We start from the raw sequence: 14,745 nt of genomic DNA, 5'->3' as shown, positions 1-14,745 counted from the left end.
GGCGTGCAACAAATGGCATGTGATTGTCGATGAGATCGCGGCTTGCCCGGAGAACGGTGCCAGCATGGAGGATCAGGTATGGCATGCCGGTCTCCCATTTTTTTCGCCGTGTGCGCGCCCGCCAACTGTTTGTTCCTCGGCACAGCTGCCGCGGATGTTTGCCATGTGTCGCCAGGACAGCATCGACCAAGGTTTCAAGTACCTCTACGTCTTCAAGCGTATCGACAAGTGCGAGAAGTGGGCGGATACCCGGCGCACCCTCGCCAAGGCCAAGGAGACCTACAAGCCGGACGCGCCGACGTCGGGCGCGGGCAACGGGCGCCCGGAAGGCAACAAAGGGGCCAAGAAGGGGAAGCATGCCGACTTGGCCACCCCGTGAGTGCAAGAGTCCATTGAGCATTGCCTCGCCGACGCAAAGGCCCGGGCCGCCCTGCGTGACGAGAAGACCGAGGCATGGTGGTCGGCGTTGATGACGAACAGCGTCGTCAAGCTCGACCTACTCCGGACCAACGTCGCCGCGATGAAGAGGAACACCGACATGGCTTTCCTGATGGGCGGGGCGGACATGCTCCAGAGCAACGACGAGCAGCTCAAGGCAAGGTACCTGGCGGAGCGCGGCCTCATCCTGAACCAGCTGCCGTCGACGCCGCCGCCAAGCCCGAGCGATGATGCCTCCATGATGCCCAGCAGCACAGAAGTCGCGCCGACACCGCCCAGCACAGAAGCCGCTCCGATGCCGCCAAGTCCGCGCACGCCGACTCCGCCGACGTCGGAGGCCGACCCCGCCGTTTGACGCGTTGCCCAACGCGTCCTTTCTTTTTTTTTGTACGCCGAACTTTTTATTTGATCGTCGAACTGTGGCGAGGTGATCGCCGAACTGGGCCGCTGATCGCCGGACTTGTGGCGTTTTTTTGGGAGCGGGAGTGACCAAGTTTGAATTTGCCGCGACTTGGGGGCGGCGCCTGGGGGCGTGGCTGGAAGCTAGATCGCCTCCAGAGCCTCAAAAGCGCCGGGGGGCACCCGAAATAGCGCCGGCCCATGCGCTGGCGGGCCGAACGAGTGGAGATGCTCTCAGGTCTTAGATGTTAGGTTTTTCAGCAAGGTCTGTTTGGTATTAGGCCCAGACTATCAGCATCACTACATCAACTGGATAGGAGTAGCTACAGATGTTGCCTAGACGATGGCTTTAGTCTTACTGTTGTATGACTTTATAAGGTATTGCGTTGATGACAAAATTACCCCTTAGGCTATGTTGAACAAACTTCGTAGGTTTAGTCTCACTTCTATCTTACCTCTGTAGCAAAATTATCAGGATGTCTTGTACGATCCCTCACATAATAAGGTATATAATAAACATGTGCTCATAAAACAAAAATGTATACTATATTGGTAGGCAGCTAATGGATTTAAGCTTGAAATACTTTGTGTATCTACATTGCATTGGTATTGGAGTACTGAACTCTGAAAATGTAAAATTAATACCTGAGGCTCGAAAAATCGCAGCATGTAGCGCATTTTGCCCATCTGGCCCAATATAAGAGAGATTTCCATTGCTCTTATCATGTAGGGTCTGTGCGATAGTATATCTTTCCAGTGAAATTGCGAGGTACAACGACGAAATGCCTTCTTTAGGATAATTAGCCAAGTCTGGATCAGCCTTCAATAGACGCTCCACAATATCCTCATTTCCAATGCGGACAGCATCATGCAAGGCCGTCTCCTGAAACACATTCTCCTTTCTCAGGAGCTCGTGCGACCTCTTGCAACTTTCAGCAAGGTCAACAAGACAAGAGATCATTTGGGATTTACCGGCTCTGGCGGCGAAATGCAAGGGCGTCTCACCCTTTTTATTCACTGCAAACAGGAGGTCTTGGTCTCTCTTGTAGATGATGGTTGCACACCTCAAGAAATTCTTGCTGTCACCGTTGCTCGCAACCGCATGTAGTGCCGTGTCTCCCTTGGCAGTGACGCCGTTGAGAAGCAGAGCAGCCATGGGTGAAGCAGGCTGATCAACCATATTTTCTACATCTTGAGAAGCTTGAGGCACCGTCAGTCTTCCTGTAGTGCTGCATCTTGCAGGGTATCCCATTAACAAGTCAAGAAATACCTGAGTAGGCTGGATCATTGGTGCTGCTTTTTGGTCTTCCTTGCTGAAAAGATAATTCAGTGCCGTCCAGGAGCCAAAGGACGCCGCTGCCAACAGCAGGGGATTTATAGGCGCCCGCTTCCTTTCCCGGCCAGCTGCGGCAGGCAAATCATTGCTGCCTGACAGCATCATCTCCAACTGCTGGGAATCCCAAAGAGCAACAGCCAGAGCATTTGACGAGCTAGGAGGTGCAACTCCGGTGCTCAACGCCATGGCCAACATCGGGTCAGCACTCTCCATTGCACTCTCTCTTCTTAGGAGATACTCAATGTATGGATGGGGCTAGTTGTGTTGCGCTCTACTTCTGTCCGGGTACACCCTTATTAAGTATACAAACCTGCAAGAAATGCAGCCAAGCCTACTCCATTAGTTAAAGACGTAGTGAATGGTATGATGAAGACTAAGCCTCCTCCGTTTGTCTTGTTTCTTGGTGGTGATCTGGTGGCTCTTACATCGGAGCACATGGCTGTCAATTGTCTGCTCTTGTGTTTTTACTACTCGTCGATCGGTGTAGCACATGTAATCTATCTTCCCAATGACCTGGAGATGCGGAAGAGCACATGACTGACGCTACACTCCAAAGTATGACTTGAGGGCCTCCAGTGCGCTTTGTTCCCTACGGTCAAACAATGACTTGAGGGCTGGCATTATTTCCTTGTTTATCTGCATTGTCCTAGAACTACGAGTGCCGAGTAGACTGGCTGCTTGATGTAGGCCAAAAGACACGCACAGGACAAGGTGGGTGGGTGGGTTGGTGGTGGTGGTGGTGGTGCCAGGGGGTGGTTTACATGATGATATCTAAATAGTGAATAATACATACATAGCATGACCAAAACACCACCTTGTCCTGTGCGTGAACATTTGTTGATATCTAAAATGTGACAAAATGATGATACACCCTCATCCTATCTACATAAAAATGATGATATCTAAATAGTAAATAATACATACATAGCATGACCAAAACACTATAAATAGCCCCTACAGCCATGGGTCAGAGGCTCAGAGCTTGATTGCCACTGGTACGGCTGTACCAACCAAGAATGGACCAAAACCATTGTTACATCTGAAGCATCAAGGATGTGTAGGCTTACCACAAGAATAAGGTTGATCTGAGCCAGAAGAACAAGCAACAGCAGAACATACATAGGATGTTAGAGAGGAATGTCCTCATACAGCTCCGAAGGAACAACTTGAATGGTTTTGGTAATTTCCTTAGGCCTCGGAGCAGGTCTGCACATCAAAGTGGGCCGGCGGGTTAGGAATTCCAAACTTTACCGTGGCTCAATCATGCTCTTGAGGCTCGTTGGCTTTGGTTGCAAAGAACGGACCAACAGAGGCCTTGGAGAGACTTGGACATTGACGTTTCGAACGAGGCGAGAGCTATCTACCATGCGGTAGTGCAAGCACATCTAGGCAATAGCTGTTAGAATTAATCCAAGGTACGCGATCGATCCAGGAACAAACAATCACAACACGATAACGACACTAAGGTATGTGAACGAGGTTCGACAAACTTACCTACTCCCCAGGACAATGACTACAGGTGCTCCTCCGTGAGATACCGCAACAATAGCGGCCACCCGGGTGCCGGCACAAGCCACCGACTCTCCCTTGCGTGCCTATCGCTATCTAGCCATTATGAATTACAATATGGGGTGCCTTCTCATATATAAGATGCCAAGGTACAATGTGTCTGATTCCGACACTACGCAACACTAGAATACCAAGTCCAAACGTAACCCAACTCGTACAAAATATTCGACACAAACTCAACAAACTCCACCTTCTTGAATTTGTTCATGCATCAAACTTTCATGTACTCCGGACTTGTGTTGTCTTCTTTGTAGCTTAACAAGAGCTACTCAACGAGTCCGCCCCAGACCCGCCGCCACCGTGGGATCCCGCTGCTACTCCCGCAACTCCAGTCTCTGTGACTCCACCTGCAATAGTGCTCCCTTGCAACTTGTAAAGATGTGAAACCGTCCTTCCTCCAATTATCATGGTCACCTCATCTTCCATGATTCTCATGGTCTTCTTATCCCGATCACAATGGAATACCATACCACCATCATGAAGAACTCCAAGCGAAATTAGATTTCTCCTTAGACCCGACAAATGCCCGACTCCTCGAAGCATCTGCTCGCTCAACTTCGTCAAACATCTTACTTTTGATGGCACCTACTCCAGCAACACGATAACCCGTGTCACCGCCCACATAAGTTAAACCAAACTCATCGGACTTGTACGAAGAGGACTACTCCCTGTTGGGTGTCGCATGAAAAGATTAAGCTGAATCCAACATTCATGCTTCACCTTTGGTTGACCATTTGTCTGACACTACGGGGACATCACTACTGATGTCTGAGTAATCACCACTATTGAGATCTGGACAGTCTTTCTCATATGTGCCCACTGCTTACACTTGTGACATTGTATTTTTCTCTTTCTTTTTCTTGTTCTTCCCTGCCTTATATCCCTTCCGCCACTCTTCACCCTTGACTAGCAAACCTTCACCATGAGAGACTTCCACTACGTTCTTCATTCTCATATTATAAGATAGCAATGCCGCAGTAATATCCTCATTCTTGATGGTCTCCTTGCCGTGTGTCAAAGTAGTGATCAAATGGTCATAGGGTGATGGCAATGAACAAAGAAGCAGAATTGCCCTATCCTCGTCATCAACCGTCGCACCCAAGTATGCTAGGTCATTCATGACTTGGTTAAAGGTGTTCATGTACTTCACAAGATCTAACCCCTCCCGCATCTTTATCCCATACAATTTTTGCTTCAGATACACCATGGTCGTCGTAGTCTTGGACATAAATTGACTTTCAAGCTTCTCCCAGGTCTTCTTCGGCGAATTCTCATCCATCACATGATAAATAACCTTGTCCGGTAGACACAACAATATAGTCCTGGCTGCTTTCATCTATAACTCCTCCCAGTCCTCGGCCTCCATCTTAGCTGGCTTGACTCCCCGCAACAATGCCATCAAGCATCCCTATTGTGCCAACAAATTTTTCACCCTTGTCTGCCATAATCCAAAGCTTTCACCCCCGTTGAACTTCTCCACCTGAAATCTTTCACCCTTGTCTTCTATAACCTAAAGCTTTCAGTCCCATCAAACTTCTCCACCTCAAAGCTGGGACCATGCAGGGGCCGAAAATCGCCACCGACTCCATCGAGTCGGGAATCCGGGTCCCCTTTGGCAAGGTTGACGCCTTCGTCGGCTTCATCGGTGAAGCCATGCAGGAGCCGGAAACCGTGACCGACTCCGTCTCAGGAGGTGCCACGCTCGTCCTCTCGGACGGCGAATGGTCGCTTGGTGATAACGACCTTGACGAAACCGAGTCCGTACTCCGGCTTTTCGACGAGAAGTTCGGTGGATATTTAGATAAGGAAGAGTACCCGGTCTCTTACGTGCCACCTAGTCACGCAGCTGTCTAACATGGCAGGAGATCAACAAGCCCAGCCTCGTTACGATGCCCAAGGAAACTTGATCACAACCTCGCCGGACGCATCCTCAAGCCAGAACCCGGGTTTTGAACGCCGGGTCAGGGAGCTAACACCGTGGTGGTAACCGGCGGAGGAGCAATAGCGGCCGAAGGAGCCGACAGATGAAACTTTGGCGCACTCAGCGAGCTCCTCGCAGACCCGGTTACTCCGGTGAACGAGGAAGCACGAAAAACGGAGATCGAGAAGTGTAGTGAACAGCTCGCCAAGTTCAACAGAACATTGAAGCTGAAAAACGGAATGATGTCCTTAAGGAAGCCCAACGTTTGGAGAACGAGGGAATTCACCTTGGATTTCGCCAAGGAGAGTTGTCCATAGTGCAACAAAGGAGGAACCAGAGCCGGCTTCGGGCTGGATTAGGCCGATTGGAGCCACGGGCATGTGGCCGCGACCATGTTTGCCTCTGCTTTGGCTGGATCGGTAGTTGCTTTTTCTTTCTTGTTGTAAGCTCAGCAGTCCGTTTCTCATAGGCTAGTAAAATCAGCCCGTTTTTTCTTTCTTTATTTGTTTGGCAAATCAATTTTACAACTTCCGGTTCATTTCCCTGCTTTCTTCATTTTTTGATATTATTTCTTCTTACATTTTAAAAAAATATTTTATATTGTTAATAAAATGAAAAATAACAAATAAAAATAAAAATCATACACTAGTAGAAAAGGGGGCTATGGTCCAGGCCGGGTCAGCCCATTAGTCCCGGTTCAATCTAGAACCGGGACCAATGGGGGCATTGGTCCCGGTTCATGAGCCCAGGGGGCCGGCCGGGCCACGTGGGCCATTGGTCCCGGTTCGTCTGGACCTATTGGTCCCGGTTGGTGGGACGAACCGGGACCAATGGGCCTGGCTCCTGGCCCACCACCATTGGTCCCGGTTGGTGGCCTGAACCGGGACGAAAGGCTCTCCTTTAGTCCCGGTTCATGCCACGAACCGGAACTAAATGGTCGGTCCTCGTTGCGATTCACAGTTTAGTCCCACCTCGCCAACCGAAGGACGCCCACACTGATTTATAAGCCCGTCCCTCTATGCATTGTTGAGCTCCTCTCAAAATGAAAATAGATGCCCCTATACAGGAAATTTGACCTAAATTCATAATGAATTTCTTTGAAATTCATGGAAATTGATTATGAATTTAGGTTGAATTTTCTCTATAGGCGCATCTATGTTCATTTTTTTAGTAATTTTAATCACAAACTTGAGATTCACACAAATTTCAAAGAATTCAAATTTTAACTATTCTAATTTGAAAACTAGAATCACTAACAGAAAGTTTATAATTTTTGGTATCTCTGTGCAGAAAGATTGTACATAGTAAATATAATACACAAAGTGTTTTCACACAAATTTAGTAAACTAGTGATTCATAAACTAGTGATTCACACAAATTTTAAATAATTTAAATTTTAAAGCTAATGGCACTAACAGAAAGTTTATAATTTTTGTGACCTAAAAGAAAAAAGAAATCACTAAAAAACTATAAGTATTTAGTTCTAAGTAGAAACGAAAAACTAATGGCGCTAGTAAAGTTAATCACAAACTTGAGATTCACACAAATTTCAAAGAATTCAAATTTTAACTATTCTAATTTGAAAACTAATGGCACTAGTAATTTTAATCACAAACTTGAGATTCACACAAATTTCAAAGAATTCAAATTTTAACTATTCTAATTTGAAAACTAATGGCACTAACAGAAAGTTTATAATTTTTGTGACCTAAAAAAAAGAAATCACTAAAAAACTATAAGTATTTAGTTCTAAGTATAAACGAAAAAATAAATAGAAAAAAAGAAAAAAATGCCACCTACTGGGCCTCCACGGCCAGAATACGACTAGAAACCCATCCATGGGCCAGGATTCAGGCCCGCAGGAGGCCCAGTTGGCCCACAGGCATAGCAGTGACAATTGTTGGGGAACGTAGCAGAAATTCAAAATTTTCCTACGTGTCACCAAGATCTATCTATGGAGAAACCAGCAACGATGGGAAGGAGAGTGCATCTACATACCCTTGTAGACCGCTAAGCGGAAGCGTTCAAGTGAACGGGGTTGATGGAGTCGTACTCGTCGTGATTCAAATCACCGGAGATCCTAGTGCCGAACGGACGGCACCTCCGCGTTCAACACACGTACAGCCCGACGATGTCTCCCACGCCTTGATCCAGCAAGGAGAGAGGGAGAGGTTGAGGAAGACTCCATCCAGCAGCAGCACAACGGCGTGGTGGTGGTGGAGGAGCGTGGCTATCCTGCAGGGCTTCGCCAAGCACCGCGGGAGACGAGAAGGTGTTGGAGAAAGGAGAAGGAGGCAACCAAAGGCATGGATGAAAAAGCCCTCCTTCCCCCACTATATATAGGAGGACCTAAGGGGGGGGGCGCCGGTCCTAGGAGATCCAATCTCCTAGGGGGGCGGCGGCCAAGGGAGGTTTCCCTCCCCCCCCCCCCAAGGCACCTAGGGGGTGCCTTCCACTAGTGGGACTCTTCCCCTTTGGAAACCCTAGGCGCATGGGCCCCTTGGGGCTGGTGCCCTTGGCCCATGTAGGCCAAGGCGCACCCCCTACAGCCCATGTGGCCCCTCGGGGCAGGTGGACCCACCCGGTGGACCCCCGGGACCCTTCCGATGGTCCCGGTACAATACCGATGACCCCGAAACTTGTCCCGATGGCCGAAACAGGATTTCCTATATATAAATCTTTACCTTCGAACCATTCCGGAACTCCTCGTGACGTCCGGGATCTCATCCGGGACTCCGAACAACATTCGGTAACCACATACAAACTTCCTTTATAACCCTAGCGTCATCGAACCTTAAGTGTGTAGACCCTACGGGTTCGGGAGACATGCAGACATGACCGAGACGTTCTCCGGTCAATAACCAACAGCGGGATCGGATACCCATGTTAGCTCCCACATGTTCCACGATGATCTCATCGGATGAACCACGATGTCAAGGACTCAATCAATCCCGTATACAATTCCCTTTGTCTATCGGTACGATACTTGCCCGAGATTCGATCGTCGGTATCCCGATACCTTGTTCAATCTCGTTACCGGCAAGTCTCTTTACTCGTTTCGTAACACATCATCCCGTGATCAACTCCTTGATCACATTGTGCACATTATGATGATGTCCTACCGAGTGGGCCCAGAGACACCTCTCCGTCACACGGAGTGACAAATCCCAGTCTCAATTCGTGCCAACCCAACAGACACTTTCGGAGATACCCGTAGTGCACCTTTATAGCCACCCAGTTACGTTGTGACGTTTGGCACACCCAAAGCACTCCTACGGTATCCGGGAGTTGCACAATCTCATGGTCTAAGGAAATGATACTTGACATTAGAAAAGCTTTAGCATATGAACTACTCGATCTTTGTGCTAGGCTTAGGATTGGGTCTTGTCCATCACATCATTCTCCTAATGATGTGATCCCGTTATCAACGACATCCAATGTCCATGGTCAGGAAACCGTAACCATCTATTGATCAACGAGCTAGTCAACTAGAGGCTTACTAGGGACATGGTGTTGTCTATGTATCCACACATGTATCTGAGTTTCCTATCAATACAATTCTAGCATGGATAATAAACGATTATCATGAACAAGGAAATATAATAATAACTTATTTATTATTGCCTCTAGGGCATATTTCCAACAGTCTCCCACTTGCACTAGAGTCAATAATCTAGTTCACATTGCCATGTGATTAACACTCACATGAGTTCTGGGTTTGATCATGTTATGCTTGTGAGAGAGGTTATAGTCAACGGGTCTGAACCTTTCAGATCCGTGTGTGCTTTACAAATCTCTATGTCATCTCCTAGATGCAGCTACCACGCTCTATTTGGAACTATTCCAAATAACTGTTCTACTTGGAGCTATACTAAATTGTTGCTCCATTATACGTATCCGGTATCTCTACTCAGAGCTATCCAGATAGGTGTTAAGCTTGCATCGACGTAACCCTTTACGACGAACTCTTTTACCACCTCCATAATCGAGAAAATTCCTTAGTCCACTAGTTACTAAGGATAACTTTGACCGTTGTCCTGTGATCCATTCTTGGATCACTCTTGTACCCCTTGACTGACTCATGGCAAGGCACATTTCAGGTGCGGTACACAGCATAGCATACTATAGAGCCTATGTCTTAAGCATAGGGGACGACCTTCGTCCTTTCTCTCTATTCTTCCGTGGTCGAGCTTTAAGTCTTAACTTCACACCTTACAACTTAGGCAAGAACTCCTTCTTTGACTGATCCATCTTGAACACCTTCAAGATCATGTCAAGGTATGTGCTCATTTGAAAGTACCATTAAGCGTTCTGATCTATCCTTATAGATCTTGATGCTCAATGTTCAAGTAGCTTAATCCAGGCTTTCCATTGAAAAACACTTTCAAAATAACCCTATATGCTTTCCAGAAATTCTACGTCATTTCTGATCAACAATATGTCAACAACATATACTAATCAGAAATTCTATAGTGCTCCCACTCACTTCTTTGGAAATACAAGTTTCTCATAAACTTTGTATACACCCAAAATCTTTGATCATCTCATCAAAGTGTACATTCCAACTCCGAGATGCTTACTCCAGTCCTTAGAAGGATTGCTGGAGCTTTGCATACTTATTAGCATCTTTCAGGATTGACAAAACCTTCCGGTTGTATCACATACAACCTTTCCTCAAAAAAACGTCGAGGAAACAATGTTTTGACATCCTATCTGCAAGATTTCATAAATAATGCAGTAATCGCTAACATAATTCCAACAGACTCTTAGCATCGCTACGGGTGAGAAAGTCTCATCGTAGTCAACTCCTTGAACTTGTCGGAAAACATCTTAACGACAAGTCGAGCTTTCTTAACGGTGATACTTACCATCATTGTCCGTCTTCCTTTTAAAATCCATATGTACCTAACAGCCTTACGACCATCAAGTAGTTTTTCCAAACTCTACACTTTGTTTTCATACATGGATCCTCTCTTGGATTATATGGCCTCGAGTCATTTATCGGAATCCAGGCCCACCATCGCTTCTCCATAGCTCGTAGGTTCATTGTTGTCTAGCAACATGACTTATAAGACAGGATTACATACCACTCTGAAGTAGTACGCATCCTTGTCATCCCACGAGGTTTGGTAGTGACTTGATCTGAAGTTTCATAATCACTATCATAAGCTTCCACTTCAATTGGTGTAGGTGCCACAGGAACAACTTCCTGTGCCCTTCCACACACTAGTTGAAGAGACGGTTCAATAACCTCATCAAGTCTCCACCATCCTCCCACTCAATTCTTTCGAGAGAAACTTTTCCTCGAGAAAGGACCCGATTCTAGAAACAATCCCTTATTGCTTTCGGATCTGAGACAGGAGGTATACCCAACTGTTTTGGGTGTCCTATGAAGATGCATTTATCCGCTTTGGGTTCGAGCTTATCAACCTGAAACTTTTTCACATAAGTGTCGCTGCCCCAAACTTTTAAGAAATGACAGCTTAGGTTTCTCTAAACCATAGTTCATACGATGTCATCTCATCGGAATTACGTGGTGCCCTATTTAAAGTGAATGTGATTGTCTCTAGTGCCTAACCCATAAACTATTGTGGTAATTCGATAAGAGACATTATGGTATGCATCATATCCAATAGGGTGCAGTTATGATGTTCGGACACACCATCACACTATGGTGTTCCAGGCTGTATCAGTTGTGAAACAATTTCCACAATGTCTTAACTCTGTGCCAAACTCGTAATTCAGATATTCATCTCTATGATCATATCATAGATACTTTATCCTCTTGTCACGACGATCTTTCAACTTCACCCTGAAATTACTTGAACCTTTCAATAATTCAGACTCGTGACTCATCAAGTAAATATACTCAACATCTACTCAAATGATCTGTGAAGTAAGAACATAACGATATCCACTACACGCCTCAGCACTCATTGGACTGCACACATCAAAATGTATTACTTCCAACAAGTTGCTTTTTAGTTCCATTTTACTGAAACCGAGGCTTTCAGTCATCTTGCCCATGTGGTATGATTTGTATGTCTCAAGTGATTCAAAATCAAGTGAGTCCAAACGGTCCATTTGCATGGAGTTTCTTCATGCATATACACCAATAGACATGGTTCGCATGTCTCAAACTTTTCAAAAACGAATGAGCCCAAAGATCCATCAACATGGAGCTTCTTCATGCATTTTATACCGATATGACTTACGTGGCAGTGCCACAAGTAGGTGGTATTATCATTACTATCTTGTAAATTTTGGCATGAACATGTGTATCACTACGATCGAGATTCAATAAACCATTCATTTTAGGCGTAAGACCATTGAAGGTATTATTCAAATAAACAGAGTAACCATTATTCTCCTTAAATGAATAATCGTATTGCGATAGACATAATCCAATCATGTCTATGCTCAACGCAAACACCAAATAACAATTATTTAGGTTTTAATACCAATCTCGATGGTAGAGGGAGCGTGCGATGCTTGATCATATCAACATTGGAAACACTTCCAACACATATCGTCAGCTCACCTTTAGCTAGTCTCCGTTCATTCCGTAGCTTTTATTTCGAGTTACTAACACTTAGCAACCGAACCGGTATCTAATACCCTGGTGCTACTAGGAGTACTAGTAAAGTACACATCAACACAATGTATATCCAATATACTTCTATCGACCTTGCCAGCCTTCTAATCTACCAAGTATCTAGGGTAATTCTGCTCCAGTGGCTGTTCCCCTTATTACAGAAGCACTTAGTCTCGGGTTTGGGTTCAACCTTGGGTTTCTTCACTAGAGCAGCAGCTGAATTGCCGTTTCATGAAGTATCCCTTCTTGCCCTTGCCCTTCTTGAAACTAGTGGTTTCACCAACCATCAACAATTGATGCTCCTTCTTGATTTCTACTTTGTGGTGTCAAACATCGCGAATATCTCAAGGATCATCATATATGTCCCTGATATATTATAGTTCATCACGAAGCTCTAGAAGCTTGGTGGTAATGACTTCGGAGAAACATCACTATCTCATCTGGAAGATCAACTCCCACTCGATTCAAATGATTGTTGTACTCAGACAATCTGAGCACAAGCTCAACAATTGAGCTTTTCTCCCTTAGTTTGCAGGCTAAGATAATCGTCGGAGGTCTTATACCTCTTGACGTGGGCACGAGCCTGAAATCCCAATTTCAGCCCTCGAAACATCTCATATGTTCCGCGACGTTTCAAAACGTCTTCGGTGCCTCAACTCTAAACCGTTTAACTGAACTATCACGTAGTTATCAAAACGTGTATGTCAGATGTTCGCAACATCCACAGACCACGTTCGAGGTTCAGCACACTGAGCAGTGCATTAAGAACATAAGCCTTCTATGAAGCAATGAGGACAATCCTCAATTTACGGACCTAGTTCGCATAATTGCTACTATCAACTTTCAACTAAATTTCTCTAGGAACATATCTAAACAGTAGAACTGAAGCGCGAGCTACGACATAATTTGCAAAATCCTTTTTGACTATGTTCAGGATAAACAAGTTCATCTTATGAACTCCCACTCAGATAGACACCCCTCTAGTCATCTAAGTGATTACATGATCCGAGTCAACTAGGCCGTGTCCGATCATCACGTGAGACGGACTAGTCAACATCGGTGAACATCTTCATGATGATCGTATCTACCATACGACTCATGCTCGACCTTTCGGTCTTCTGTGTTCCGAGGCCATGTCTGTACACATGCTAGGCTCGTCAAGTCAACCTAAGTGTTTGCATGTGTAAATCTGTCTTACACCCGTTGTATGTGAACGTAAGAATCTAACACCCGATCATCACGTGGTGCTTCGAAACAACGAACTGTCGCAACGGTGCACAGTTAGGGGGAACACTTTCTTGAAATTTTAAAGAGGGATCATCTTATTTACTACCGTCGTTCTAAGCAAATAAGATGCATAAACATGATAAACATCACATGCAATCAAATAATAGTGACATGATATGGCCAATATCATATAGCTCCTTTGATCTCCATCTTGGGGCTCCATGATCATCTTGTCACCGGCATGACACCATGATCTCCATCATCATGATCTCCATCATCGTGTCTTCATGAAGTTGTCTCGTCAACTATTACTTCTACTACTACAGCTAACGGTTAGCAATAAAGTAAAGTAATTACATGACGTTTATGTTGACACGCAGGTCATAAATAAATAAAGACAACTCCTATGGCTCCTGCCGGTTGTCATATTTATCGACATGCAAGTCGTGATTCCTATTACAAGAACATGATCATCTCATACATCACATATATCATACATCACATCCTTTGGCCATATCACATCACATAGCATACCCTGCAAAAACAAGTTAGACGTCCTCTAATTGTTGTTTGCATGTTTTACATGGCTGCTATGGGTTTCTAGCAGGAACGTTTCTTACCTACGCAAAAACCACAACGTGATATGCCAATTGCTATTTACCCTTCATAAGGACCCTTTTCATCGAATCCGATCCGACTAAAGTAGGAGAGACAGACACCCGCCAGCCACCTAATGCAACTAGTGCATGTCAGTCGGTGGAACCGGTCTCACGTAAGCATACGTGTAAGGTTGGTCCGGGCCGCTTTATCCCACGATGCCGCCGAATCAAGATAAGACTAGTAACGGCAAGCATATTGAACAAAATCAACGCCCACAACTACTTTGTGTTCTACTCGTGCATAGAAACTACGCATAGACCTAGCTCATGATGCCACTGTTGGGCAACGTAGCAGAAATTCAAAATTTTCCTACGTGTCACCAAGATCTATCTATGGAGAAACCAGCAACGAGGGGAAGGAGAGTGCATCTACATACCCTTGTAGATCGCTAAGCGGAAGCGTTCAAGTGAACGGGGTTGATGGAGTCGTACTTGTCGTGATTCAAATCACCGGAGATCCTAGTGCCGAACGGACGGCACCTCCGCGTTCAACACACGTACAGCCCGACGATGTCTCCCACGCCTTGATCCAGCAAGGAGAGAGGGAGAGGTTGAGGAAGACTCCATCCAGCAGCAGCATAACGGCGTGGTGGTGGTGGAG

The 14,745-nt window shown here is 45.7% G+C and overlaps 1 protein-coding gene across 1 annotated transcript; it reads right to left on the bottom strand.

The window, feature by feature from the left end:
* Positions 1–1,381: 1,381 nt before the first annotated feature.
* Positions 1,382–2,386, bottom strand: LOC123044795 (uncharacterized). Its single transcript, XM_044467892.1, has one exon. The coding sequence runs from the start codon at positions 2,384–2,386 to the stop codon at positions 1,382–1,384; it is 1,005 nt and encodes a 334-aa protein (XP_044323827.1).
* Positions 2,387–14,745: the final 12,359 nt, after the last annotated feature.

Source organism: Triticum aestivum, chromosome 1A (assembly GCF_018294505.1).
Source record: "Triticum aestivum cultivar Chinese Spring chromosome 1A, IWGSC CS RefSeq v2.1, whole genome shotgun sequence".
Classification (NCBI taxonomy): domain Eukaryota; kingdom Viridiplantae; phylum Streptophyta; class Magnoliopsida; order Poales; family Poaceae; genus Triticum; species Triticum aestivum.
This window is presented reverse-complemented; position numbering and strand designations above follow the sequence as displayed.